This window comes from Lynx canadensis, chromosome F1 (assembly GCF_007474595.2).
Source record: "Lynx canadensis isolate LIC74 chromosome F1, mLynCan4.pri.v2, whole genome shotgun sequence".
Taxonomy (NCBI): Eukaryota; Metazoa; Chordata; class Mammalia; order Carnivora; family Felidae; genus Lynx; species Lynx canadensis.
The window spans coordinates 64,300,131-64,327,649 of record NC_044319.2 but is presented as its reverse complement, the minus strand read 5'-3'; the positions used below and the strand labels follow the sequence as shown (position 1 = coordinate 64,327,649).

Sequence of the window (27,519 nt, the reverse complement as noted above, 5' to 3'; positions counted from 1 at the left end):
CCCCGCCTCTGGCCTCTGCTCTCTTCTGGCGGGTTTGCACCTCGTCCTCTCTCCTCACTCCCCTGGCCCTTCCCGTCCTTGCCGCCGGACCCCTCTGTGCCCCTCTTCTCTCCGCGCCCCTCAATTTCTTCTCCTCCTTTTGCCTTCCTTCTCACCAGTTGAGCTGGGTCGACCGTATCCAGGGAGGACTATGGGGCGCCAGAGGAAAAGGGGGACCGTGATCCCTCACGAGCAGATCCTAAGACCAAGACATAAAAGGAGGCATAAATCGGGGAAGAGAAGAAAAATGAAGAGGAAAACAATGAAGGCAGACATGGAGGAACTGAAGAAGGAAGTGGTCATGGTGACAGCCCCAGCCCTCCCGCAGTCCCCCGCCCTCAGCTCCCAGACCTCAGCCCCCATATCTCAGTCCCCAGCCCCCCAGCCCTCAGCCCCCAGCACCCAGCCCTCAGATCTCGGCCCTCGGCCCCCAAGCCCTAGTCCCATAGTCCTCAGCCCTCAGCCCCCAGATCTCAGCCCCCCGCCCTCAGCCCCCAGACCTCAGCCCCTAGACCTCAGCCCCCATATCTCAGTCCCCAGCCCCCCAGCCCTCAGCCCCCAGCCCTCAGATCTCAGCCCTCAGCCCCCAGCCCTCAGCCCCCAAGCCCCAGCCCCATAGTCCTCAGCCCTCAGCCCCCAGGTCCCAGCCCTCAGCCCCCAGCCCTCAGCCCCCAGCCCTCAGCCCCCAGCCCCACAGCTCTCAGCCCCCAGGTCCCAGCCCTCAGCCCCCAAGCCCCAGCCCCACAGCCCCCCAGCTCCCAGCCCTCAGCCCTCAGCCCCACAGCTCTCAGCCCCCAGCCTCAGCCCTCAACCCCCAAGCCCCAGCCTTCAGTCCTCAGCCCTCAGCCCCCAGGTCCCAGCCCCCAGCCCCCAGCCCCCAGCCCCCAGGCCCCAGCCTCTAGCCCCCAGCCCTCAGCCCTCAGCCTATCAACTTCCTGCCCTAAGAGCACTTCCCAGCAGGCCAGGACCACCCGTCTTCCTCAAGTGCCTCTCCCCCTCCCCTGGAAATGACCCAGGTCACCACCTGTCCCCAGTGACTCCACTGTCCCTTCAGGACGATCACAAATTAACCCTGGAAGAGCTGAGCACCAAGTACTCCGTGGACCTGACGAAGGTGAGCAAAGGAAGCCGCTGAGGGAGCCCCCACCCCCCCACCCCCGCCCCGGACAGGGCAGTGGAGCTGGGATTCAGGGCCCTAACTTCCAGGTCGATGTTCTTACCCCTCCGCCTCTGAGTTCCAGGGCGGGGCGAGCAGAGTATGGCGAGGCCCCAAGGAGTTCAGGGGCAGATGAGAGGAGGGAGAATGGGGTAGGGCAGCACTTCTCCAGCCTGGGTCCCAGGGCCCCTCCACGCTCCTACAAACTGTCAAGGCCCCAAAGAGCTTTTGCTCGCGTGAGTTATATCTGTTGATGGTTATCATATTCAAAGTTAAAACGGGGAAAATTAAGAGACACTTCCCAATTCGTTTAAAAACAGGGGTCAATCCACTCTATATTAGTACAATCGTTTTACGACAAACTGGTTTCCCAAACAAGCAGCGTTTTACATTTTTGCGAACCTCCTTAATGTCTGGCTTTCTAACCGGAGACGGCGGGATTCCCATGTGCTTTCAGCATTAAATCTGTTGTGACACATGTCATGTAGCCTCTGGGAAATTCTACCATACACTCGAGAACAGGAGCGAAAAAGGTGAACCACGATTTAGCATTATCGTGAACAGCGTTCGACCCCCCCGAAAGGGTCTCGGGACCCTCCTGGCCCCCAGACCACCCTTTGAGAACTAATCGTTTAACAGGAAAACCGTATATGTGGTTACCATCACTGCCCCTGCTGCTGTCACCACTCATACAAGGACCACAAATAAAAACCTAAAAGCCCTCAAAATAGAAGCCCTTCTTCGTTCTAGAACGTCTTCACGGAAAGGGTGGGTCTCATCTGGTAACCCGGGAGGTGTGCAGGAGACTTGTCCTGTTTTCATTCGAGTTGTATGTTTTTCCGGGGAAGTTGGGGAGTGGCCGGTGGGGATGAAGGAGCGTTTGTGTTTTAATCCTCTGGTGGGTTCTACTATTGTTTTCATTTAGAGGAAAAGGCACAGGAACTCACGCCCAGCCTCCAGCGAGAATCTGTTCTTTCCTGCGTTTGCTCTCTTTCCCCCCATCTCTAAGTTAAAGAGCCGAAACATGAATGAATGTCCCAAGGTTATCGACATAAGGTGTCGTAGCTGGTCACTGCGTTAGCCTTGCTCGTTATGTCACGAACAGTTGATAGTTGCCTCCCGCTGGAGACGGGGTACCGTAGGGGAGGGACCCTTCTGACTCCTGCGGGAGTCCTGACACAGTGCCAGCCCAAGATACAAATTCAAATTTTTTGTGAACCGACCAGTCAGCTAAAAATCCTCCCAGTGTAAACGTGCTGATGGGAAGGCCTGGGCGGCTCAGGCGTTGAAGCATCAGACTCTCGTTTTCGGCTCAGGTCATGATCTCCGGTTTCCTGAGTTCGAGCCCCGCGTCAGGCTCTGCGCTGACAGCAAGGAGCCTGCTGGGAATTCTCTCTTTCCCCTTTTCTCTGCCCCTCCCCTTCACGCCATCTCGGTCTCTCTCAAAATAAAGTTTAAAACCCTGGGATGCTTTAAACACGCTAAAGGTTATCCCTTCTATCATGCAAATTTTAAAATCCCACCTTACCTGGGAAGAAATTCCAGGGTGGTCTTCAGGGAGCTTCCCCGGTCTCTAGACCCTCTAAAGGCATCCTGGGGCTATAAATGGCACATCTGAGCCTTGCCTGAGCCTGCTTCTCTGTTCGCGGCCCTCCATTCTTCCCTCTTTCCTCTCCACACAGGGCCTGAGCCCCAAAAAGGCACAGGAAATCTTGAACCGAGATGGACCCAACGTGCTTACGCCGCCCCCCACCGTTTCGGAATGGGTCAAGTTCTGTAAACAACTCTTCGGTGGCTTCTCCATCTTACTGTGGATGGGTGCCATTCTCTGCTTCGTGGCCTATGGCATCCAGATGCATTTCAAGGAGGATCTTTCCAGAGATAATGTGAGTCTGTTCCACTGCCACCGGCCAGCCCGGTCTCTGCTTAGCTCTGATACTCTCCTGCTCCGCACCCTTGCCCTCTCGAAGGCCTCTGGCCCAAACCCCCGGTACTCCCAGGACTTTCTGAGGGAGCCCTTGGTCCTTAGGCTTTTATCTAGAAAGCTACTGATGCAGCTGCCTGAGAGGCATGGTTTCACCCCGAAACTTGCTCTCCTTTGATTATCCTCCTGCCTCATCATCAAAGCACTCTGCGGCCCCGTTCTCTTTTGCCAGAATTTTGATCTCTTCACCTCCTTCCTCCTGGTCTCCCTCCCTTACCTGCCCCCCCAGCCCAAGCATAGCCCAAGCATCCTGGGGTTCTGCTGTATCCTGCGGGCCTTCACGGTAGCTCAGGGCTCCGACTGAGACACCCTGCCCCAGATTCTTCCTCAGCCCCTCCCCGGCCATTACCCTGGCGAGCTGATTTTCTGATCTGAAGAGGAGAAAAAAGGGCTACTGATGAGCCCTGTGTATCCCCGCCCCCAGCTGTACCTGGGCATCGTACTGTCCTTCGTGGTCATCGTCACCGGCTGCTTCTCCTACTACCAGGAGGCCAAGAGCTCCAAGATCATGGAGTCTTTCAAGAACATGGTGCCTCAGGTAGGATCGGTGTGGGAGGATCAGGTGAGGGAGGCATAGAATGTGCCCAAACGGGCAGTTTTTAAGTCCCCGGAACGTTACATGCTGCGACGCGTGAGGGAGGTGCGAAGGAAGTTGGAGAGGCTGGATTCCTCAATGACCTGAAAGACAAAGGCCAGACAAAGGCCAGCCGTGGGAACGTTCAAGGTTCCAGGGGGCTAAAGAGACACGACAACTGAATGCAATACCTGGACGAGACCAAGTCCTGTGGCGAAGGGGCAAATAATGCGGCTGACGTACTGGGTCCCAACAAATAGGGGACTGACGTACTGGGTCTACGAACAGCAGACTGAAGTCTCGTGTCAAAGCGAAAGTTAACAACACGGCTAGCTGTATCGTGGTTCTTTAACATACTCATTCTTGAGCCGTGCACACTGAAAGGTGCAGGATAGAAGACCACGACGTACGTCACGTACCCTCAGACGGTTCCGGAAAAGAAGTGCTCGCATCCACACGTCGGTAGACACGGTGACCGAAGGACAGAGCGAGTGGGGTAAAAGGTTAACAGTGAATCTGGGTAAAAGTTGTACTGGTATTCTTAGTACCATTTTTATGCTTGACACTTTCCTGAAAGTTTAGGTAATTTTCATATTAAAAAAATGATTTGTCAGCATCTGGAAATAACACGACAGCAGAAAGAGGTTTCTAGGCACAGAGATGGAAACTCGGAAAGGAACAGGCGCGAATTTCCCGACAGCACCATCATGTTCTGGTGTCCTAGCCCAGGAGATTTTTCCCCTTTGGTGTCACCGTGAATTAATTCCTCCCTCGGGGTAAGACTTCGGGGAACAATGTTTTGGTAAAATGAAGCAGGAGTGTGGAGACCATCCGTTCGCTTTTGCTGCCTAACTGGTCACCCCAAACTTAGTGGCTCAAAACAACAAACATAGCGTTTCCCACACTTCTGTGGCGGGGCTGTTCTGATCTGGGCTGAGCCGAGCAGGGCTGGATGGTCTCAGATGACCTCATCCCCATGTCTGGGGATGACTGAGATGGCTGTGACAGCCGGGGCCTTTCTCCTTTGACCTCTCTTCCTCCAGGAGGCGAGCTCGGGCTTGTTCAATATGGTGGCAGAGGGGTTCCCGGTGACAAAAGGGCAAGCGCCCACGTGCAAGCACTTTTTTAAGCCTCTGCTTTGCATTATGTGTCTAATGTCTCAGGAGCCGAAGCCAGTGGTATAGCCAAGCCTAAGTGTAGGCATGGAGAGACAGACCCCATCTCTTAGAGACAGGGTCATCAAAGTCACGTCGCAAAGGACAAGGATGGTAAGAATTTGGAATCTGCCAAAGAGACCTTCAAGCGTGATGTGGTGAGTGACAGTGTAAGAAAGGGAGTCAGAAGGAAGGAGCCCAGGAACAAGAGGTTATAGGCCAGAAGCAGGATGAGGGAAGCAGAAAGTTCTGGAAATGACCCAGCACTACCTTCCCACAGCAAGCTTTGGTGATTCGAGATGGAGAGAAGATACAGATCAACGTAGAGAACGTGGTGGTAGGAGACTTGGTGGAGGTGAAGGCCGGAGACCGAGTCCCTGCGGACCTCCGGCTCATCTCTGCACAAGGATGTAAGGTGAGGGGGTGAGGGAAGCCAAGGGAGGGAGCCCAGCATGGTCTTAGGGTGACCTTAGGTACTGGCCTGGATTCGGTTAAAGAAAGCACGATCTTACCATTCAGAACCTCGAGAAGTTACAGGTGCAAATTTGAGGTTGGAGACAATAGGTGCTGGGGTGTGAATTTGTTTCTCTCTGCAAGCCAACAATGATGGCGTCGGTGGCGGATAAAGATGTGTCATCTTTACAAAGGGATCTTTCTTCCCATGCTCACTTTACGACCCATCCTCCCTCCCATCCCAGGTGGACAACTCCTCCTTGACTGGAGAGTCAGAGCCCCAGTCCCGCTCCCCTGACTTCAGCCACGAGAACCCTCTGGAGACTCGTAACATCTGCTTCTTCTCCACCAACTGCGTGGAAGGTGAGCATGACGTCATCAGTGGCCTAGATTCGAAAGCAGAGATTGAAATAAAGATTCCAAGAACCCTCTATCTTCTAAAGGCAGTAGGGTAGGTAAGAGCCAGTAAACGGGTGAGGCTCTCCATCGCTCATGAGCTGCACGACCTTGGGGAAAGGTCAAAGCCATCGTCTCCCCGTTTTGCACCACGATGATACGAAGAGTCGCTATCCCGTGGATGTTTATGTGGATTCAATGCACAGAAAATGTTTAGCACGAAGCCTAACACGTTGGAAGTGCCCTGCAGTCGTCAGCTAGTTCTATTGTGGCTGCTGAATAGACTGTGCTCTCTCAGCTGAAAATAGCACAGAAGGACAGAAAACTGTTGAGCCCCGCCAGGTCAGTCTTCTCGGGAGTTGAGCGCTAACTTCTCACTATTCCAGAAAGGTATCAGCATCGGAGATCTGAGTTACCAACGGTGTCACTCAACACGTTGGCTCTGCTCCTAGAATCTAAGACACCCTTGTGCAGGCAGCTCTGGCCAAGGGTGGTGACAATGGACTCAATATCATTATGTCAACCTTCCCCCTCAGGGAGGCCTGCAACACCCTCTGGAACACACACAAAAGCCACTATTAGTGCTTAACAACAAATGTTTGGGTATCCAAGAAATAGCTATTTTTTAATTGAATGCCTTGGACGCGCCAAGCACTACAGATGTCTCTGACGCTCACAACACTGCACGACGGATACTATCGCTTTTTTACACATGAGAAGCTCAGAGAAGTTAAATGCAGTCTCCAAGAGCACAAGTCGATAGGAAAGAGGAAAATCAAGGATTTTCCTGCAGGTCTGTCTCCCAAAGCCCATGCTCTTTCCGTAGACCCTTCTCTGGGACAAAGCCGCCTACTGATCTCTCTGTTAATGAAATTGTTTAATGCAAAAATACTTTGGGGGCATCTGGCTGGCTCAGTCAGTGGAACATGCAGCTCTTAATCTTTGGGTTGTGAGTTCAAGTCCCACAAGGGGCATGGAGCCAACTAAGATAAGATAAGATAAAGCAAAATGAATTAAATAAAATAATAAAATAAAATGAGGGGCGCCTGGGTGGCTCAGAAAGTTAAGCATCCGACTCTTGATTTCGATTTCGGCTGAGGTCATGATCTCACAGTTTCGTGAGTTCGAAGCCCGCATCGGACTCTGCGCTGACAGTGTGGAGCCTGCTTGGGATTCTCTGTCTCCCTCTCTCTCTCTGCCCCTACCCTACTCACGCCGTCTCTGTCTCTCTTAAATAAACTTAAAACAAATATTTTTAATTTAATTTAATTTAAATTTAAAAAGAGAAAATACTATAACAGATGAGAGTAATTATAAAACGAAATAACTAAGAATCCCAGCAGAAAATAAAATCGACATTGAACCATTTTTAAATTTTGATCGGACAGAAAGAGCCAGGCGAGCAAGCTTCCTCCGAAAACACTGGATTTCGATTATTAAAATTCAGGAAAAGCTTTTGCTCAGATTTGTCTTCCCAAAGTGGGGCTTTTCATCAGCAAAGCGTATGCCTCAGATGAGGGAGCAAGTGGGTGGTGGCATCCCACCCAGGAAACAAAGTCCCGGCCGGCACGGAGGAGACCACGGGGACCCAAGATGTGGCCGAGAGGGTGAAGCTAGGCCCCAGGAGCTCTTGACTGTGCAGCTGAGGGATGTCCACGCGGTTTGCAAACTAGTAGCCTACCTTCAACCTTGATCCCAGATCCTCACCTCCCGACGTTCATGGCCACGGCCCTGACGGGGCTGCAGGTACGGACGTCTGACTCTGGGTTCTCACGCATCTCCACGGGGCCCGAGCTGTCTCCCTGGCGACGTGCAGGGTCCGGAGGGGTCAGTCTGGCCTGGGATACAGGAGGCTTGCCCGTGGGCTCAACCTTCCCCAGCTTCGCATCAACCCATCCTGTCTCCAGACACGTGAGATTCGGTACTAAATCCCGCCTCTGCGGATGGACAAACCCACGAGGGAAGGCGTGCAACAGGCGAATCAGACCAAACCCTGGCACAAAATAGATGTAGGTAGCACCAAGCTACCCTGCCCTCAAACACAAAGCCCTCTCGGTCCCCCTCAGTCATCTGAGTGTCTGCTTTGACAAGGCTCAGTGAACGCCACCTACTCCCGCCCGTGTGGAGCCCGTGTGCAGAAAGCCCTGGACGCAGCCAGTCTTCCCCGGCACCCCGGCCCCGCCCGCCGCCCTCAGGGTGGGACCCTGCTCTCAGGCCCACTCAGCTGAAGGGGACCTTGGAAATGGACCAGCCGCTCTGAGCCACGGTGTTGGCGGGAGCCGTCAGAGTCGAGCCACCCCTCCTGAGTCACGCGTATGAGTTTCTGTCGGTCCTTCTTAAGGCCAAATTCGTCCAGATGAAGAAAAGACAGAAGCGAGTATCTGGGTGTGTCCTATGTGCCCGATTCCGTTCCAAGCTGTTTCGTCACCTCTCATCCTCGCCGCTTTGTAGACGCTCTCGGCCCACTTTCAGGCTGAGCACACCTGGGTCTCAGAGAGGGTAAGGAGCTAACTCTCGGGCCGGGCAGCGACCACGCTGCAAAACTGAACTTCCGGCCGGAGCCCTGCTGGTTAGAAAACAGGTGCTGTTTCTAGAATACGCAGCTCTTTCTGGGTGATTTGGTGACTGTAGTGGCAGGGATTCCAGCCATTCTGGTAAAGCAGGAAGAAACCGTTTTGAGCCAAGAACGGGCCCCTCATTTCGAGCCACGCGGGTGAGGGGCCCGCATCCCACGGGTGTGGAGCCAAGCGTGACGTCCAGGTCCCCCTTCTGAGGCCGGGGCAGGGTCCGCGGAGCGAAAGCCCAGAAGCCCGGCTGTTATGACGGCTCCTCCCCAGCAGGGGTCAGGCTGGCTCCAGCCAGCAGAGCAGGGAGGGGCTCAGCGGAGCCTTTTCTTGAACTCCCCACTGGGGCCACTGGGGCAGGATAATTCTTCGTCGTAGGGGGACAGAGGGGCTCTCCCGTCAATTGCAGGATGTGGCAGCATCCACGCCCTCGCGCAGCGACCTCTCCCACCCCAGATGTGACAGCCAAGGTGCCTCCAGACCTTGCCCACCAGCTCCTGGGGGCAAAATGCCACCGACGGAGGACCCACTAGTTCAGGGGAGAGGCCGATGTTGGAAGGTAGGGTCTAGCAGAAGGGCGGCCACCATTCCTGGGGATCTAGAAACTTTGCAGCCGCTGAGGGAAAAATAAGAAACAGACAGGCAATAGAAGATACTCAGAATCAGTGTAACAAAGACCTTTTATTTTTAATGTTTGTTTATTTTTGAGAGAGACAGAGACAGAATGCGAGTGGGTTAGGGGCAGAGAGAGAGGGGGACACAGAATCCAAAGCAGGTTCCAGGCTCCGAGCCGTCAGCCCAGAGCCTGACACGGGGCTCGAACCCACGAGCCGTGAGATCATGACCTGAGCCGAAGTCGGACGCTCAACCGACTGAGCCACCCAGGTGCCCCAACAAAGACCCTCTTGACGGGGAAGGCAATAAGGCAATGAAATGGGAGGACTGTGAAATCAGAGATTTTTCGGGCGAGGAGACCCTTTGCTTGTGTCAACTAAATGTGAGGAGAATACAACACGACGGCCTCCAGGAGGCTCTTGAGTGTCCACCTTGCTCCTGACAGCTGTGTCCTTGCAGGAACCAAGGGCGGCCACTTTCCCACCTCAGACTTCCCTGTTCCTCTGCAGGAACAGCCCGGGGCGTTGTGATAGCAACGGGAGACTCCACAGTGATGGGCCGCATCGCCTCCCTGACGTCAGGCCTGGAGATGGGCAAGACCCCCATCGCTGTGGAGATCGAACACTTCATCCATCTGATCACGGCGGTGGCCGTCTTCCTTGGCGTCTCTTTCTTCGGGCTCTCGCTCAGCTTGGGCTACGGCTGGCTGGAGGCTGTCATTTTTCTCATCGGCATCATTGTGGCCAATGTGCCCGAGGGGCTGCTGGCCACCGTCACTGTGAGTAGCCAAGGTGGAGGGTGGCCGTCTACACAGACAAACCACCCCAGGGGTGGAAACCACTAGAAAACACAAGAAATCTCTCTTGCTGTTGAACCTCTCGAGGGCAGGCTACCCCTGATGTGTGTACTGTCACGACCCGCTTTGCTCCCCAAAGGCACTGACTTCCCCCACCCGCATTTTCTGGCGCCTTCTCTGTTTTCTCCGTGAGTTGCGGTGCAGAGAGCATTAGATTCTCAGTCGTCGGCATGAGTTCCAGTCCTGGGTGTACCGGTGGGTGAACTCGGCCAAATCACTGAACCTCGCCAGGCCTCAAGGGAATCATCGGGTTTTCTAGAGGAAGATTGACTTGGAATATAGAATCTTACCAGAAAGGGCTTCCGAGCCCATAGAAATCCAGCCTTTCAGCCGATGCTGAATATCCGGTGTTCAATCCGTGGGAGATGCTGAGGATGATTTCTGGTCCTGGGAAGCCCGCCCCATCCGCTCTCTGCTCATTTCATCACTAGGTTGCTGTAGCTGGATTTCACTGTGTTGAGCAGAAACAGGTTTTCCTGTTTGGTCCCAGTTTTCCCATCTGAAGACACACAAAACAAGTCAATTCTCTCTCCCTTCTACAAACTATGCTTTCGACTGATGGTACCCATCGTGTCCTCCTCAAAATCTCCGGCGGGAGATAAAAAATAATCCCTTTACCCTTTGCCGTCCTTCACGTCACACGGCCTTCAGGCCCCCGGCTTGCTGGTCACCCGTTTGGGGTATGCCCTAGTTTACCGATATCCTTCTTAAAGTAGAAATGAGAGGGGCGCCTGGGTGGCGCAGTCGGTTGAGCGTCCGACTTCAGCCAGGTCACGATCTCGCGGTCCGGGAGTTCGAGCCCGGCGTCGGGCTCTGGGCTGACCGCTCGGAGCCTGGAGCCTGTTTCCGATTCTGTGTCTCCCTCTCTCTCTGCCCCTCCCCCGTTCATGCTCTGTCTCACTCTGTCCCAAAAATAAATAAACGTTGAAAAAAAAATTAAAAAAAAAAGTAGAAATGAGAATAATAACCCAGGGTGTGGTTGGTTAGCACAAAACCCCAGGACCAGTGATGAGATGTGAATAGATCATAACCCCACGATTAGAATTCTGTACTGTTGTAGCCATGGCCTAAGAACGTATTCGTTTTTCAAACAACCTTGCCGCATACCTGACTTTCATTGAATTTGCGACCCATATAATTGATGTCCACAAAACTCGGATTTGAATGACTTCTCAAGTCTGCAATATTCCTTCGCAGTTTCATGTTTCGCTCCGTGTTCTTTTTTTTATAACTATTGGTCCAACCCCCCCGCCCTCCGCCCCGCACACACAGCGTCTTATACCCCAGTGAACCGTTAGCTACCGACGTGGTCCCCGGGGAGACCGGACTTGAGAGACACAGGGGGGGCCTGAACTCGATTTGGAGCAGGGCCTGCTGAATAGAAAAGACGAAAGGATCCTGGGGGAGCAGAATATTCCAGGGATCAGGCCATGCTCTACGTCACCCTGGTAGAGGAAGACTCTCTTTTTCCAAAGCGCTGCCGTAACGCGCGAACACAATCCCTTCCCTGATTTCCTTTACCACGGCCCCAGATGGGATTCCTAAGGACTAGGTGGGAGCGGAAGGGAAATAGCTACAAAGAGTGACGATAGCAATACCAGCTACCAGATTTCCCAAGCACACCGTGGTGTGAGTGGCCGACGTCTTGTCTGCGTTGATCGTCTGCCCTCTTCGCGGCCTTAGGTGTGTCTGACCCTGACCGCCAAGCGCATGGCGCGCAAGAACTGCCTGGTGAAGAATCTGGAGGCGGTGGAGACGCTGGGCTCCACCTCCACCATCTGCTCGGACAAGACGGGGACCCTCACCCAGAACCGCATGACCGTCGCCCACATGTGGTTCGATGAGACCATCTACGAGGCGGACACCAGCGAAAAGCAGACTGGTGACTGGTGGCACCGGTGGGCCGAGGGTGCGGGGCTGGGGGTGGCGAGTGGGCTGCGGAATCTGACGCGGGGAAGACGGCTGGGCCCCGAGCGCAGAGAAGGGAGGCGCGGAGGAAAGGTGCGGAGGTGCCAGGCACCGGGGCACAGAGCAGGATGGGGCTATGTCCCCGCTTTGCACTGCCCTGCCCCCTGCCCCCTACTCATGAGCCTCTCCTTCCCCCCCCCTTCCTCCCCAGGGAAAACGTTTGCCAAGGGCTCAGCTACCTGGTTCGTCCTGGCCCGAATCGCCGGCCTCTGCAACCGAGCCGACTTTAAGGCTAACCAGGAGACCCTTCCCGTCGTCAAGGTACGGGGCCTGCGCGGGGAGGGGATGCCTCGGTGTCTGGGGCGTGCCCCGCGCCCTCCCCAGACACCTCTCTTCAGTGCTCCCCCCCAGGTCTTCCCCATCACGCCCCCCCCCGTCCCTGTGCCGTACCCCCCGGGCTTAGCAAACACACCCCGTCTCGGCAGCGAGCCACAACAGGCGATGCTTCTGAGTCGGCCCTCCTCAAGTTCATCGAGCATTCGTACAGCTCTGTGAAGGAGATGAGAGAGAAAAACCCCAAGGTGGCCGAGATTCCCTTTAATTCCACCAACAAGTACCAGGTACAGAACCCGCGAAGGCAGAATGGCGGTGGGGGTGGGCTCGTCGTTTGGAGAATGCCTTTGCCTAATCTCTGAACAGTAGAATGAAGACAGTGGATAGATAACCAGCATCCTCATTAAGAGGAAGGCTGGGGGCACCTGCGTGGCTCAGTCGGTTGAGCGTCCGACTCTTGGTTTCGGCCCAGGCCGTGATCTCGGGGTTCGTGAGTTCGAGCCCCCCGTCGGGCTCTGCGTTGACTGCACACAGCCTGCTTGGGATTCTCTCTCTCCCTCTCTCTCTGCCCCTCCCCGCCTTGCTCTTTCTCTCTCTCTCTCTCTCTCTCTCTCTCAAAAAATATAAACATAAAAATAAATAAAAATTTTAAAAAAGGAGACGCTCACCGCAAGAGACAGTGACAAACAGGTAGAGGAAAGGCGCTGGGTCCCACGCAGAGCAGGAGTCTCCCAGTCGCTTGCGAAAAGAGCAAGTCGGAAGTGTCCCATAGGTAGCGAAAGCCGCCGGGTGACAATCGGGGTCCAGCCTCGTGCAGCTGTCGGAGGCATCTCTGTGGCTCCCGCCAGGCTTACCACCGCGGGATAAGGCTGGGTTTGCAAGGCACTCCCCGGTGGTGCCCTATTTCGTCTCAGGCCTGTGCACGAGGACACCAGGCAGACTCAGCAAGGGCGGTATTTGGAAGTTACTGGGAGTGCAGATCCTAAAAGTTTTCCTCACAAAGTGGAAAAAAAAATTGTAACTAAAAAAATAAGAATAATAATAATAACAAAAGCTATATGGGGTTTGGAGTTTTTAAAAACCCAATTCCCCGTCTTCTCACGTTGACATCGAGCACGTAAGCGGTCAAGAAAGAGATCCAGAGTTTTGTGTCTCCGCTGGCTTTCAGTCAATGTAACAAGATAGGTCTCCTGAGCCCAAACTGCGAACTTATTTCCACTTTTATCTGACGTTTAGTGGCCTCACAACCCAGACGAGGGTTGTGTGCCTGGCAGGGCCGGATGAAAGCCTGTGACGGCCAAGAGGTGGATGCCCCTTCCGCCGCACGAGTCAAAATAAAAGCCAAATATACCCACGACATTCGTTGGGACGTCCCACGAAATAGCGACTTCCCCCAAAACGACCAGGTTAGCGCCTTTCCTGAGCTATCTATCACGTGCGAACGGCACAACCTTCCTCGGTGGTTCCCATGCCAGGTGCGCCCAGCCGGCCGAGCAAACGCCCTAACTGGTGGTGGCCTAACTCCAGCTCTGAGCGCGGCCGTCCTCGGCCCGCTCGTCGCTTGCGGGGCGTGGTCTCTTCCTCGCTCTCGGACTAACAGGAAAGGAGCGTCTCGGTTCTGATATTTCCAGACTGCTTCCAACTTCTGATCTGCCATTTTCTATCAAGATGCGACTTTCCCATGACCAACGGGCTAACTCATTAAGTAGGTCACGCCATCACCTCCGATAATCCCCATAAATAGCGAACAAATGCGTATTAAGCCTTCAGAAAACCAAGCTTTTTAAACCGCTTACAGCTTTCTGTTTAGACAAGCTAAGGTTTTTTCCTCTTAACTGCTTAGGCATACTTTGACTACAACTGAAAGCGGTAAGAAATATTTGAAAGTTTCTAATGGGATGGGCCTTTGAATAAGTTGGTTGTATTTTTATTTATTTATTTTTTTAATGTTTATTTTTGAGAGAGAGAAAGAGAGCACAAGCAGAGGAGGGCCGGGGGGCGGGGCGCTGACAGCAAGCCCGACGGGGGGCTTGAACCCACGAACCGGGAGATCATGACCCGAGCCAAAGGCGGTCGCTCAACCCACTGAGCCACCCAGGCGCCCCTCTAATGGGATGGTTTTAACGGCATTTCACACACAGGCTTCCCACCGCTTCTCCTCTGGACGGTGCAATCCGGCCTCCTCTGCACCTGCTCATTTCCAGGTGCTGCTTTTGTGACCAGACAGGCTACGAATAGGGACTTCCTGGCTCGTAAGAGGAACCTCACCATAGTTCCCGCTCCCAGATCAGAGATCAAGAGAAGACACAAAACCGAAATGCATCTAATTTCTCTCTCCTCCCTGAGTGTGGTCTCCTCAGTCACTCTTGAATATGCCCTTCCCTGTCCCCAGCACACCGCACTGACCCCGACCCCAAATTTCCATTAGCCCCTGGGACTTCTCACGCTACTGGGAGAGGGGCAAGGGCACGACAATGACCGACCTACCTCTGGATGATGCTTTGTGATTTTCAAAGTACTTTGTACCAATGATCTGACCCTCGGGGGCGCCTGGGTGGCGCAGCCGGTTAAGCATCTGACTCCTGACGTCAGTTCGGGCAGGTCACGACCCCACGGTTTGTGAGCTCCAGCCCCACATCGGGCTCAGCCTCGATGGTTCAGATCCTGCTCGGGATTCTGTCTCTCCTTCTCCCTGCCCCTCCCCGGCTTGTGCTTTCTCTCTCTCCCAAAATAAATAAGTAAACTTAAAAAGAGGAAAACAAACAATCTGACCCTCAAACAGCAGGTGTGAACTGCGGGGGTCCACTTCAACACCCCCGGTTTTCGACAAACACAGCACGGTACCGTCCGTGCGTTTTCTCTTGTGATCGTCGTAACAGCGCTGGCTTTTCTCATGCTCACTTTTCAGTGGGAATACGGTATATCGTACACGTAACATGTAGCATATGCGCCAATCGACCGTTCATGCTATTGGTAAGGTTCTGGGTCAACAGCAGGCCGTATTAGCAGCTAAGTTTTAGGGGAGTCAAAAGTTCCACGCTCATTCGTGACTGTGGGGTCTCTCCTAAAAACCCGATGAAGTCGGCAACACAGGATCTTTTGCTTTTCATCAGAGACACTAAGGTTTAGGAAGGTTAAATGGACCGACCCGAGGTCCTAAAGCATTCCTGCCGGCCCTGCGACCCAGGCCCGCGGACCCTGCGTTTTCTCTCCTGTCCACTCTGCTGCCCCTGCCCAGCTCAACCTTCTGCTTTCCAGGCAGAGAGGAAGCAGAGACAGTGAGAGTCCTGGTCCAGCTCTCAGCCTCCGGTGGCGGAGAAGATAGCAGATTTGTCATAGACTGGATTCCCGGCAAGGACGACGGGTGGGCTCGGCCCTGAGTCGGAGCTGCCCGGAGGGAGCGGCTGCGCTGGGGTTTGGGCACCGAGGAAGTGGGGAGGGGGAGGGTGTGAAACGGGACTCTTTTCTCCCCCCCAGATGTCCATCCACCTGCAGGAGGAGAGCTCCCAGCCCCACGTGCTGATGATGAAGGGGGCCCCCGAGAGGATCCTGCAGTTCTGCTCCACATACCTTCTGAACGGAGAGGAGTACCCCATAGACGAGAAGACGAAGAGCAAGTTCCAGGACGCCTATCTGGAGCTGGGAGGCCTGGGGGAGCGCGTGCTCGGTGAGGGGCTGGGGAAGAAGCCCGGGAGGACTGGCACCACCTGGTCGTGGCTCGGGGGGCGCAGAGCTGAAGGCGCTGGGGTGAGCGGGACGGAGACGTCGGCAGCCGAAGGACTTCCGTTCCCTCTGTCTGTCCAGGCTTCTGTTTCTTGAATCTGCCCACCGCTTTCTCCAAGGGATTCAAGTTTGACACGGATGAGATCAATTTCCCCATGGAGGACCTTTGCTTTGTGGGGCTCATCTCCATGATCGACCCTCCCCGGGCCGCCGTGCCCGACGCCGTGGGCAAGTGTCGCAGTGCGGGGATTAAGGTAAACCTCTGACGGTCCCAGGAGCCGCCGACCCGTCACAACACGGCACAAGGGTAGAAAGCTTTGCATGGAACGGGTTCCCCGCCCTCTAGGTTTACCTGAATTGATTTCGGTTTCCTCGAGCTCATGATGTTTAGTCGTAAGAGACGACCTAGTAGTAAACGGGAAGTTTCTTCTGTCGTTAGAACCCTGTCTTGCGTTGACCGTGAGAATCATCAGGGGAGCTTTAAAAATCTGATGGCCGGGGGCGCCTGGCGGGCTCAGTCGGTGGAACATGTGACCGTTGATCTTGGGGTTGTGAGTTCAAGCCCCACGTTGGGTATAGAGGTTACTTAAATAAATATAAATATATAAATAAATAAATAAATAAACTTCAAAAAAAAAAATCTGATGCCTAGGCCATACCCCAGACCCATTACATCGAAAACTCTCAGGGTGGGGCCCAGGCATCTGCCTTTTTAAAAACATTCATAGAGATTTCCGTAGGCAGGTCAGTTTGAGGACCGGCGTCCTAGGACACGGTTGTGCATGCGACTCATCTGGGGCTTTTTCTGGAACGCAGGTGTTGATTCAGCAGGTCTAAGTCACCCTGAGATTCTGCACTGGTGACAAGCTCCCAGATGATGCCGGTCCGCAGGCCACAGTAGAGGTAGCAAAGTGCTAGAAGGGGTCAGGTCAATGTGCTGCCGGGATGGGCTGGGGGCTGGAGCAGGCGACGGCGAGAACGAGGTCATGACAGCTGGGCCCTCGACCTGACGCAGGGTGAACAGCCGCGCTAACAGGTACACGTCCGGGGATACAAAAGCTGGACACCAAAGTGAATCGGTCGGAGAGTGAGGCACAGTCGCCGGGCACCCCCAGAGGTGGGGATTGTTCCCTGGCCAGGGGGTGCTCGGGCTTCGGGGTTGACCTGCAGAGTTTCTCTAGTCCTGAGACGTTCTGTACCCCACTTCCACGCCAAATTCTAAGACTCACCTCCATCCTGGGAGATTAGAGATTGGCACCTTTCCCGCTCCTACCTGATATTCCGGATCCCAGACGTGGGGGGAGAGCAGTTAGACGGAGGAGTGGGGCGGGGGTAGCACTGGAGGTCTTTAGGGAGAACGAGATGCTCTCTGCAGAGCTGGCTTTATCTTAGACCTTTGACTGTGGGCAGTTTGTCAGAGGGCAGCTGGGCCATGCCAAGTTCAAGGATTGGTTTCTGAGAACCAAGGGCTGGATGTAGGAACTATTTTGAGTGAATTCCCTAGTGACTACACACTGCTTGCGTGGGACAGTTCTCTGTAGCGACAGCCTCATTGCAGCACGTCTGCGGAGGATGCCCACACCGACCCAAGCTCCCTCCCTCTGGCTCTCTGAGCTCCCGCACCATGCGATGGGAGGCACGTGGAGAAGGGCCCATTGGAGTTTCCTGAGCTTTGAGGCGGCCGTCGGAGTGGGGAATCACGGGGCAGGTGTGAAATGCATCTGGGGATCTGTGGGTCCCTTTAGCGAGAAGAAGAGGGTCACAAATGCACCTGCAGGCAGGGAGGACCGAACGGGGGGGGGGGGGGGGACAAGGGGCTGACCGAGCCTGGGTGTCGTCAGAGCCTGAAGCAGGCGAGCCTGCAGCAGTCGGAGGCTGAGGCCTTGCTGCCTTCCGGGCCAGCCCGTGTTCCGGGCACAGATGTGCAGTTCTCGTCATCACTTCTTCTGGACCCCAAGCTGCCAGGACTTTGGCCGACTTGGTGAGAAATTTTGAGTCATCCCCTTTCCCTGTAGGGAAGTGAAAGACATACATGTGACGCCATCCTCCGAGGAGGACAAAATGTGAGACGTACAGGGGGTTGCCCCGAAGGGTGGACCCTTTCAGGGCCGATTCCAAAACGGCGCTGATGCAGAGCGGATCGATGTTAACGTGGCGGCTGACAGGGATCGGATGGCGGTCCCAGGGCAGCGAAGTTCTTACAAGGAAATGACGGCAGGGCCCATACTTCCCCAGGTAGAGCCCTGTGCTCAGGCCTTTGGAACTAATGTGATTTAAAAACCTGCAAGGACCCCATTACATTTGCCACTCGTCGAGGCTGCATGGTTCCGTCATAGCCACGGAGTTGCCTTCTCCTTCCATCGGCGCCTGGAAAATCATGCGCCTGGAGGGCACCCGGGAGCCAGGAGCCGTGGTTCCCCGGACGCGGTCATTCTTTCTCCCTTCTCTGATGGCTGTTTGTGGAACGAGGGCTGTGTGCCAGGCTTCGCGCCAGGGCCAAACTTCACAAGGGGTCACGGACACGGCCCTCCCTTGCAGAGCTCACGGTGGCGCGCGGGGAGGTGGGCGCTCCCCATGGGGAGGAGGCTAAGTGCTGACATACAGAAGGAACAGAATGCCAGGCAGCTCGGAGCACAGGTGCCAGAGCTCTGGGGAGCAAGGGGACAGGGCTGGGGCTGGTTCCAGGCACCCGCCAAGGGCTGGACCCCAGGGGAGGCGAAGGAAGAGGGAGCGAGAGGAAAAGCGAGGATCAGCACACACCTGGGCCTAGATGGTATTTTGCTAGGGCAGACGGATGCTTCCAGACGTTCCTTTGTTACCATTTGTTCTCTGTGTAGGTGTTTGTCTTCTGAGCTCGAAGAAGCCGACCAGCTTCTGGAGCAAACTCAATGAAATTCTGAATATAGTAATGTGCCCAAATTCCCAGTTTATTCCTGGGAAACCTAGAGCCCAAACGGTTCGATGTTTTATGGTCTGGTGGCCCTGACCCAGTCCCAGAGGGCGAAGCCACGGCAGCGCAAGGTCTCGGGGATGAGCTGCTAACTCCCCTGTGGAATAAAGGCGGTGATCCATTGGGTTGTGGGGAGAAAGGCAAAGGATCCAGGACTCCCTGAAGATGATTCTTCTCCTCTTTCCTCCCTTCCCAACCCAGGTGATTATGGTAACAGGGGATCATCCCATTACAGCCAAGGCCATAGCCAAAGGGGTGGGCATCATCTCTGAAGGCGCTAGAACAATAGACAACGTGGCCGCCCAGCTCAAGGTCCCCGTCTGCAGCAGCACCGACCCCAGGTGGGACCCCTAAAGAACTCAGATCTGCCGTTTGTTCCCTCCGTCCTCGGTCTGCCCCACCCGGATCCCCACTCACCAAGGTTCTTGAAGCCTCGTGCGGTAGGTAGATAGGACGTATGGGGTTTACTGACGGCAAAATAAAACGTGATAGGGAAATGGCCACACGACCACATCAGTGAGTTTGCAGAAGGACGCAGAGCAAAGGGAGGGGCAGACGGGAAGCAGGCAAGGGTGCGGTGTGTCCACCTGGGGACAGCAGGTGGCCGGGGACACGCGAGCTCTGAGCCCTCTGAACCGGCTTCTGGAACCCGCTCCCTCAGGGAAGCCAAGGCCATCGTGGTGCACGGCTCGGACCTGAAGGACATGACGTCGGAGCAGCTGGACGAGATCCTCAGGAACCACACGGAGATCGTGTTCGCGCGGACGTCCCCGCAACAGAAACTCATCATCGTGGAGGGCTGTCAGAGGCAGGTGAGGACGACGGGGGCGCCTCGGGGGGCCCCGCCCAGCCCAGCCCCAAACCTCCTCGGGCCGGGAGGAGACTCCCGAGAGCACCCTGTCTTGAGCCCTGAGACGGCCGCCAGTTGAGGCCCCCCGAGAGTTCTAACGTCTCAGGAGGAGCCGGAGAGGGAAGGGCCGGGCACGAGGACCTTTAGAGACAAGCGATGATGGGAGCAGAGTGAGCTTTGGGACGGGTCCCGATGGGTCACAGTGGTGAGTTCGGTCCCTCTGTGCTTCGCCCAGGGGGCCATCGTGGCGGTGACGGGGGACGGCGTGAACGACTCCCCCGCGCTGAAGAAGGCTGACATCGGCATCGCCATGGGCATCTCGGGCTCCGACGTGTCGAAGCAGGCCGCCGACATGATCCTGCTGGACGACAACTTCGCCTCCATCGTCACGGGCGTGGAGGAGGGTGAGGGGCCACGCGGGCTGGGGTGGCGTCGGGGACGCTAAGCCGGCGCTGGCTTCCCAGGCCTCTGGACCCCAACGCAGAGCCGACGCAGGGCCCCAGGCACCCGCATGCCGCCTCGGCTCCCCTCCAACACACACTCCCCCTCTCTGGGGAACACGGGCCACCATGCTTCGAGCGCCTGGGTCGGGGAGGGGGCCCTCCCGTCTCCCTGACGCCCTCACCACCTCCCACAGGCCGCCTCATCTTTGACAACCTGAAGAAATCCATCGCGTACACCCTGACCAGCAACATCCCCGAGATCACCCCCTTCCTGCTCTTCATCATCGCCAACATCCCCCTGCCTCTGGGCACCATCACCATCCTCTGCATCGACCTGGGCACAGACATGGTGAGGCCCAGCCTGGAACCCGGCTCGAGGAGCTCCCGGGAGAGGGTCTGGGGGCAGGAAAAGTCCGTGTTCAGGGTGAGGGACAGAGCTCGCTCAAGTGACTTGTGAGTTTCCTCCTGAACTTTGCGTCCTTTGTCTCTCCCACCCTCCAGGTCCCGGCCATCTCCTTGGCTTACGAGTCAGCTGAAAGTGACATCATGAAGAGGGCCCCGCGGAATCCAAAGACTGATAACCTGGTGAACCACCGTCTCATTGGCATGGCCTACGGACAGATTGGTGCGGCCAGAGGAATGGGGGGCTGGGGGTGTGGGGAGCGGTTGCACCTGCCGGGCCTTGGAGTCGGCTCCGTGTGGAAGTCAGGGAGATACTTTCATGACAACAGACCGTGCTGGGCCCTGGGAACACACAGAGCCACTGAGCTCTGATCTGCCCTTGACTTCAGAGTCTAGCTGAGAAGGAACACACGCACATCAGACGAGAGCACCTTTCCAAGTGCCAAACAACGAACGTGAATGGGACACGCGACAGGAGAACAGAGCAGGGGGCTCACGAGTCAGGAGGACAGTCAGGGGGACCCTGTGGAGGAAACAAGGCCCGCACCCGCTGTTAGGAGACGGCAGGCGTACAGTCAGCTGAGGGGGTCAGGGGAGGGGAAACGCACATGTCTGCCAGTTGAAGAGTGAGTCGGCAGCTTTGGGGGAGCGCGTACTCCCGAGAAAGGAGCAGTAGACAATCAGGCTGTAGGCACAGGTCGCGTGAATCCTGGAGCCAGCCTCGAAGGACACTTGAGAGCCGTCACAAGTCTTTGCTCTGGACTTGCCAGTGGAGCAGGCGAGGGATGGACAGGGAAGAGCCTGGGGACAGGGGACATCTAGAAGAGGAAACACGTAGAAGCCGCTAGACCCAGGAGCTGCTAGGTCTGAGTCCCGATTTCGCCACTTAGTGCCCGTGGGACCCTGGATGAGGTTAGAATCCGTTTCCCCCTGACGAATAGTTTATCATTGTTGTGAGAATCAACGTCCACAGGGACTCCGTGCGCAGCCCCGCAGCCGGTATGCTAACCCTGACATCCTCTACCGCCGGGGCCAGGCTTGGGGGACGGAGGTGTTGACTCAGGGGCAGGCAAGGGGCAGGCAGGAGAGGCTCGAAGGGAGCACAGGACCTGATGAGGGCCCGCACGAGAGAGGAAGCGGAGAAAGAGGAGTCCAGCGCGCTCTCGGTGGAAAGGGGGAATAAATCCCCTCCAAGGTCCTTTCAGTTTTAAGATTATACGACTCAAAGATGGCTCTGGGTTAGAGCCCAAAGACAAACGTCAGGGCTTGGACACAAGTCCGAGAGAGATGATGGGACCGGGTCACTGACGGCCAGCATCTCCGGCGTTAGAGGCTCAGACACACACCAACCCAGCTAGGAGCCACTCCCGGCCACCACCCCTTCCATGGTCTGCCTTGTGAGGTGCTTCTCTGAAGCAGGTTCCCCTGTCCTGTGACTCTGCCATTCACAGGGATGATCCAGGCTCTGGCTGGCTTCTTCACCTACTTCGTGATCCTGGCCGAGAATGGTTTCAGACCTCTTGATCTGCTGGGCATCCGTCTCAACTGGGAAAACAGATTCCTCAATGACCTGGAGGACAGTTACGGACAGCAATGGGTGCGTCAGGGGGTCGGCCCTAGAGAGTGACCAGTGAGAGTGGGCCAGTGAGAGTGGAGAAGGGAGGCACCAGACAGACGGAGGTGACGCCTCATCTCCAGTCCTACATGACCCCAATCTCCGATCACGTCGGCAAAGGTCCTTCAAGTGACGACTTGGCGTAATGGCTTCATTTCCATTTGTTCCTGCTGTCTGTCACCTGTCCTTACCTTCCTGCATCTTTTGGCTTCCTTGGTCCTGGAGTTCTTCCTCCTCAGATCAACTTTTGGAGGCTGATTTCTGTTCTTCCAGGTTCTAGCCATCATTGGCCCAGAAATGAGGGCTGGCTCTTCTCCCTCTGTTCTCTCCCTCCTTCTGCGGGAGCTCAAATAATATGATTTCAAGTCTGAAAACCTATTTGCTTTGTCTCCCCCTTTCTCACCTTTCTAAGCTTTTAAACCCAGAGGATGCCTCTCTGTAGTAGGCTTCCCTAAAACCCAGGACGAACCCCAACACGAGGTGTTTGAGAATTTTAGTGAGTGTGCTTTTTTCCTACCTGTGAACAACTCCTGTCCCAATTTCTAAGACAGTAGGAGATGTGACCCCAATTATTGCTAGCATCGTAGGACCACAGAAGACACAAAGTTGATGGAGGACACATAGTCTATTATCATCCCTGTGTAAGTGAGGAAGCAGAGTCTGGAAGGATTCCCCGACTTGCACCAAGTCCCACAGCACATCCCTAGAAGAGCCGGGCGGGAGCTCCACGCTGACTCTCATCTAACACCTTCCTCCTTCACCATGATGCCTCTAAGCCAGCGCTAATTGTAGGTTTCCCGATAGTGTGCTAGAATCCCAGTCGTTGGAAAGATGCCCACTGAACGCACTCGGCTTCCCCTAGCTCAGCCCCACGAGGCCATCAGATGTCAGTGTTCCCAGCAACCAACATCGCTCCGGGGGCCAAGGAGGCCCCAAATCATGGTCAGCATCCCCTCAATCCTCAACTCCAGCCTTTGTTAGTTTCATATGTTGATACTTTCTCCCTGCGGCCAAGATGCAGCCTCACGTAGTGGTGGTCAGAGCGGAAGAGATGCTTGAAATTGAAATCACAGAGAGACAAGCTGTTGGGAAGGACAGGATCTGGAGTCTACCTGAGGGAGCAAAGGGCCCAGGTGGGGAGCGGAGGCAAACACCGCTGGAGAAGGAGATGATGGGGGGGGGAGGACATTGAGACCGTGGCAGTGGAAGGATCATCCACACAGATATTTGGATCCTCAGAAACCAGGACAGGAGCGGTGTCAGGCAGTGAGTCAGAGCCAAGATCTGCCAGCGGCCCCAGAGCCCCGGGATGTTGGTCGATGACCGCCTGCAAGACGTGGCCATGCGACCTGGCGTCACAAACGTGCCCGCTGGATGCGTTACCTGCGCAGCGCTTGGCTCATCAACTTCCGGTCGTTTCCATCCGATGTTTTCTGGTCATTCAGGTCTCGATCTCTTCCCCCGGGTACCACTTGGGCCACACCCCCTGAGGTTCGGCACGTGGCATCCCGCTGTCGTTCAGTCCCACGTGTTTTCAAATTCTTGATTCCTTCTACAAGTTCGCTGTAAACATGCCGTTTTCGTCTTCCAACATGGGCTTCTCCTCCAGCCTAATTTGGATGCGCTTCTTCCGTGTTCTCACGGTCCCGAGTGACCTCTCTTATAAACCACTATGAGGCTGACACGGCCAGCCTGTTTATCTTCCCCACTAGATTTACGTTCCTTAGGCGGGAAGTGTGAGTGCGAGAGAGAGAACCACTGGAGATGTGTGGTCGCCTCCTCCCCGGTGCCACCCGTTCGGGCATTCCCGTGTCTGTGGTCAGATGCCCTCTGGCCCCACCTTCCTTTCTGAGCCGTCTCCTCTGACGCCGCTCTCGGGGTCCGCCTCCCCTCACACGACCCTTCTCCTTCTAATGCGGGGATTCCCGAGCCGCACCACGTGCCGCTCACGGAACTCAGCTCGGGAGGGTGCTCGAAGGTCAATGGGACAGGTGCTTGCCCTTGAGTTGTTCTCAGACGGTCAGGACAGCCTGTGAACTAGCTCACAACCCAGCGCGAACAAGAGGGCTGGGACAAGAGGGCGTAAAGCCGAAGGGGCTGAAGGTCTGACCCAGCCTTGGGGTCCAGGACGGCAGGAGGGGCCCTGAGGTGCACCCGGACCCCTTCTGACAGTGCCCCTCTGCACCCTGCCCGCCCCCAGACCTACGAGCAGCGGAAGGTGGTGGAGTTCACGTGCCACACGGCCTTCTTTGTCAGCATCGTGGTCGTGCAGTGGGCCGACCTCATCATCTGCAAGACCCGCCGTAACTCCATCTTCCAGCAGGGCATGAAGTGAGCGCCCCCCCGGGCCCCCACCGCCTCACACCTGCACGCAGGGCGCTGGCTTCCCCTACCTCTCCCTCCCTTTCTTCGGCACACCCTTCGACCTTTCTTCCCAGAAACAACATCCTAATATTTGGGCTCATGGAGGAGACATTCCTGGCTGTTTTTCTCTCCTACACTCCAGGCATGGACATGGCCCTGCGGATGTACCCACTCAAGTGAGTAAGGGAAGGGACGCAAGCCAGGGGGGTGGGGATCCCCGGCACAGGGAGAGCCTGGGACAGGAAGTGGTGTGTTGGAAAGGGAAGCCCCGAGCTGGGGGCTGCCTGGCTGGCTAGGGGCCGTCCTGGGTGACGTGAGGAGAATCGTCTGTGCTCCAAGAAGCGCGTCTTATTTAGGGAGGGACTGGGACCGTGTCAAGTGACCCTCGTCCAGACATGCAAATTGAGCAGACTTACTGGCACTCAACAGAGGGGCACCTTTTTTTATGGTGATGTGTGGTATAGCTGTTCCAGGATCCAAATTGCTCAGAGGGGAAGTAGGCATAAAAATCGCCCAATCTAGGGGCGCCTGGGTGGCGCAGTCGGTTAAGCGTCCGACTTCAGCCAGGTCACGATCTCGCCGTCCGTGAGTTCGAGCCCCGCGTCGGGCTCTGGGCTGATGGCTCAGAGCCTGGAGCCTGTTTCCGATTCTGTGTCTCCCTCTCTCTCTGCCCCTCCCCCGTTCATCCTCTGTCTCTCTCTGTCCCAAAAATAAATAAACGTTGGAAAAAAAAAAAATTAAAAAAAAAAATCGCCCAATCTAGGCATGGCTAATCCTGTCCTACTCAGGCAAACACATTCAAAGCGCATACGTGCAGAGGTGAGCGGGCGTACTGAAATCGTTACTGGCTGGTACCTCGTTTTGTTCCAAACAGGCCCGTGCGTCTGTGTCTTGGTGTATTTTGTTTTTTTTACGTCGGCGTGCGCTTGTTACGAAGACGTTCTATCGCGACTTTTACAGGGAAAAAAAGCAAACGTGCCATACCACCCCACTCTCATCGCCCTGCCCGCCTCTGCGATGGTCTCGGGCGTGTTCGTCCAGCTCATCTGCCACGAATTCACACACTTTGCTCATCTTTCCGTCCCTTGCAGTGTTTCACACAACGCTTTGCGGGCTATAGGTGCTCAATGAATGCTTAATAAGAGACGTTGGCATTGCCCTTGGATACTGACGAGCCCTGTTTCGAATTCCGACTCCACTGTGTGTTGTGCTGGACGGTATATAACCAGTCTGAGGCTCAGCTTTCCCTGCAGAGTCTTGGTCATGCACACCTGGCAGAGTATTGTGAGAATGACACAAGGAAAGAATATTATGCACCAAGCGCGGCTCCTTGGGTCGTGGCGGGAGCTTTGTTGGCAGTGGTTCTATTATTGTTGCCATTAACGTCAACACGCAAGTCCCGGTTGAGCATTAACCGTGATCCCAAACATCCTGTACCCTCCCCGGCCATACAACACATCCCCTAACACTGTATTCATGTTGGGTGTCTTTCTACCTTCTTTCCCCTTGATCACCTGAGCTCCTGGAGATCAAAGGCCATCCTGGCATCGCTTTTATTCCCCCGGGACCCGCGCGGACACAGAGCGGACGCACGGCAGTTGCTGTTGAGTGACTGGGTGGCGGTGTGTGTGGGACCGCGTGTGCGCGTGTGCAGTGAGCCCGCAGCCAAGGCCAATATGGCTGGCCAATATGGCAGCCGCCCTGCTTCCGTCCCTCGTTCTCAGGCTCCTGAGACATGGCTAGTGAGAGACCGATAAACGGAATCCGCCATTGTATCTAGCTGACGTAGAGTTAAAAGCTGAAGTGCCGTCAGAGATTATTCTACTCAATACACCTTTCCTGTTTGGGTTGGGCTACGTTTTCCGCAGCCCTTTGAAAATCGAGGGTCCGACATGCGATGCGCTGTCATTGTGAAGTGCCCCCTGGACCTCGAAGGCTTAGGACAAAAGGAAGAGTGTAAACCATCCCCTTAATAACGTTCACGTTGGTTCCACGTGGAAATGATGATACTTCGGACACACTGGGTGAAATAAAACGCACTGTTAGGATTACTTGCCCCCGTTTCTTTTTACTTATTTTCGTGTGGCTACTGGAAAACGCGAGCTCTCACGGGTGGCTCGTGGTGTATTTCTATCAGACGGCACTGGTCGAGGCCACCTGCCTGTCTGTCACCCAAGGGAACAGACGTGGTTCTGATTTGACTCCTCCCCAGAGTCTCTGTCCCCGGCCTCTAGTTACAGAAGAGGGTCAACCGGCAGAAGAACTTTCCGCGTGTTTGCCGTATGGACACGTATATCCATCCCTTGGTGAAATGCCCCCACACGTCTAGACTCAGGTAGACGCGTCCTACTCAGACAACCTCCCCTGCGTGGGCGCAAGGCCCCGACTACCTGCAGGGCAACAGAGGTCGTCCTGAGCGACTCCACAGAAGCCAGGAACACCGCGTGTGCCGCTAACGCGGCATTTGTCGCGTTCTGTTATCAGTGGCTGCTTGTGTTTCTGTCTCCTCCCTCCCCCACCAGGCTCGGGCCTCCTGAAAGGTAGGGCTCAACCCTGCACACCACACGGGTCACACGGTTCTGTGCGCTGTCCTCTGCACCTGCTTCCTCTGGCCCGTCCCTTGCTGCCCCACTGACCAACTCTTACTCCCTACAGGACAGCCTGGTGGCTCTGCGCCACTCCCTACAGTGCTCTTATCTTTATCTACGATGAAATCCGAAGGCTCATCATCCGTCGTCATCCTGGCGGTGAGGCTCCCTGCGCCCTGCTCTCAGCAGTCACCGGCCTCCGCACTGGCTCTCCCCTCCTGCCCTGGTGCCGCGGGCCCCTTGCCCCCCCACCCCGCTGCCCCCGGGTTTGTGTTGCCAGACAGGCCCCGTGGTCCTGGCCTTCCCGCTCTGCCCCTTCCTGTCCACGGTGCCTCCCACCTTGTCCTCGGCCCCCCTCGTGCCTCACGCCCCGCCCCCCCAGACCTCCCCTCCCCCGTCCCCAGTTCACTCCGGTGTCCTCTCTTCCACAGGCTGGCTGGAGAGAGAGACCTATTACTGAACTCGGCACAGGAAGAGCTTCACGTGACGGATGTCCCAGGGCCGGGTGGGGGTTTGGGGTGACGAGCTCGGCACATGGGAGAGGGGGGCGAG

The 27,519-nt window shown here is 55.7% G+C and overlaps 1 protein-coding gene across 1 annotated transcript; it reads left to right on the top strand.

The window, feature by feature from the left end:
* Nucleotides 1-190: 190 nt before the first annotated feature.
* ATP1A4 (ATPase Na+/K+ transporting subunit alpha 4) lies at nt 191-27,427 on the top strand. The gene is made up of 22 exons (XM_032591769.1): nt 191-343; nt 1,094-1,153; nt 2,878-3,081; nt 3,604-3,717; nt 5,188-5,322; nt 5,606-5,723; nt 9,445-9,713; nt 11,475-11,673; nt 11,911-12,020; nt 12,185-12,319; nt 15,510-15,699; nt 15,837-16,009; nt 18,907-19,046; nt 19,367-19,517; nt 19,791-19,959; nt 20,193-20,347; nt 20,500-20,623; nt 21,852-21,997; nt 24,216-24,346; nt 24,454-24,555; nt 27,035-27,126; nt 27,399-27,427. Exons 1-22 carry the CDS (start codon nt 191-193, stop codon nt 27,425-27,427), a joined length of 3,099 nt encoding a protein of 1,032 aa, XP_032447660.1.
* The last annotated feature ends 92 nt before the right edge of the window (nt 27,428-27,519 follow it).

Coding starts and splice junctions, on each gene's coding strand:
- ATP1A4 (XM_032591769.1), top strand. CDS start 191: ATGGGGCGCCAGAGGAAAAGGGGGACCGTGATCCCTCACGAGCAGATC. Junction 3,718..5,187: donor TCAAGAACATGGTGCCTCAG/GTAGGATCGGTG, acceptor ACCTTCCCACAG/CAAGCTTTGGTGATTCGAGA. Junction 12,320..15,509: donor ATTCCACCAACAAGTACCAG/GTACAGAACCCG, acceptor TCTCCCCCCCAG/ATGTCCATCCACCTGCAGGA.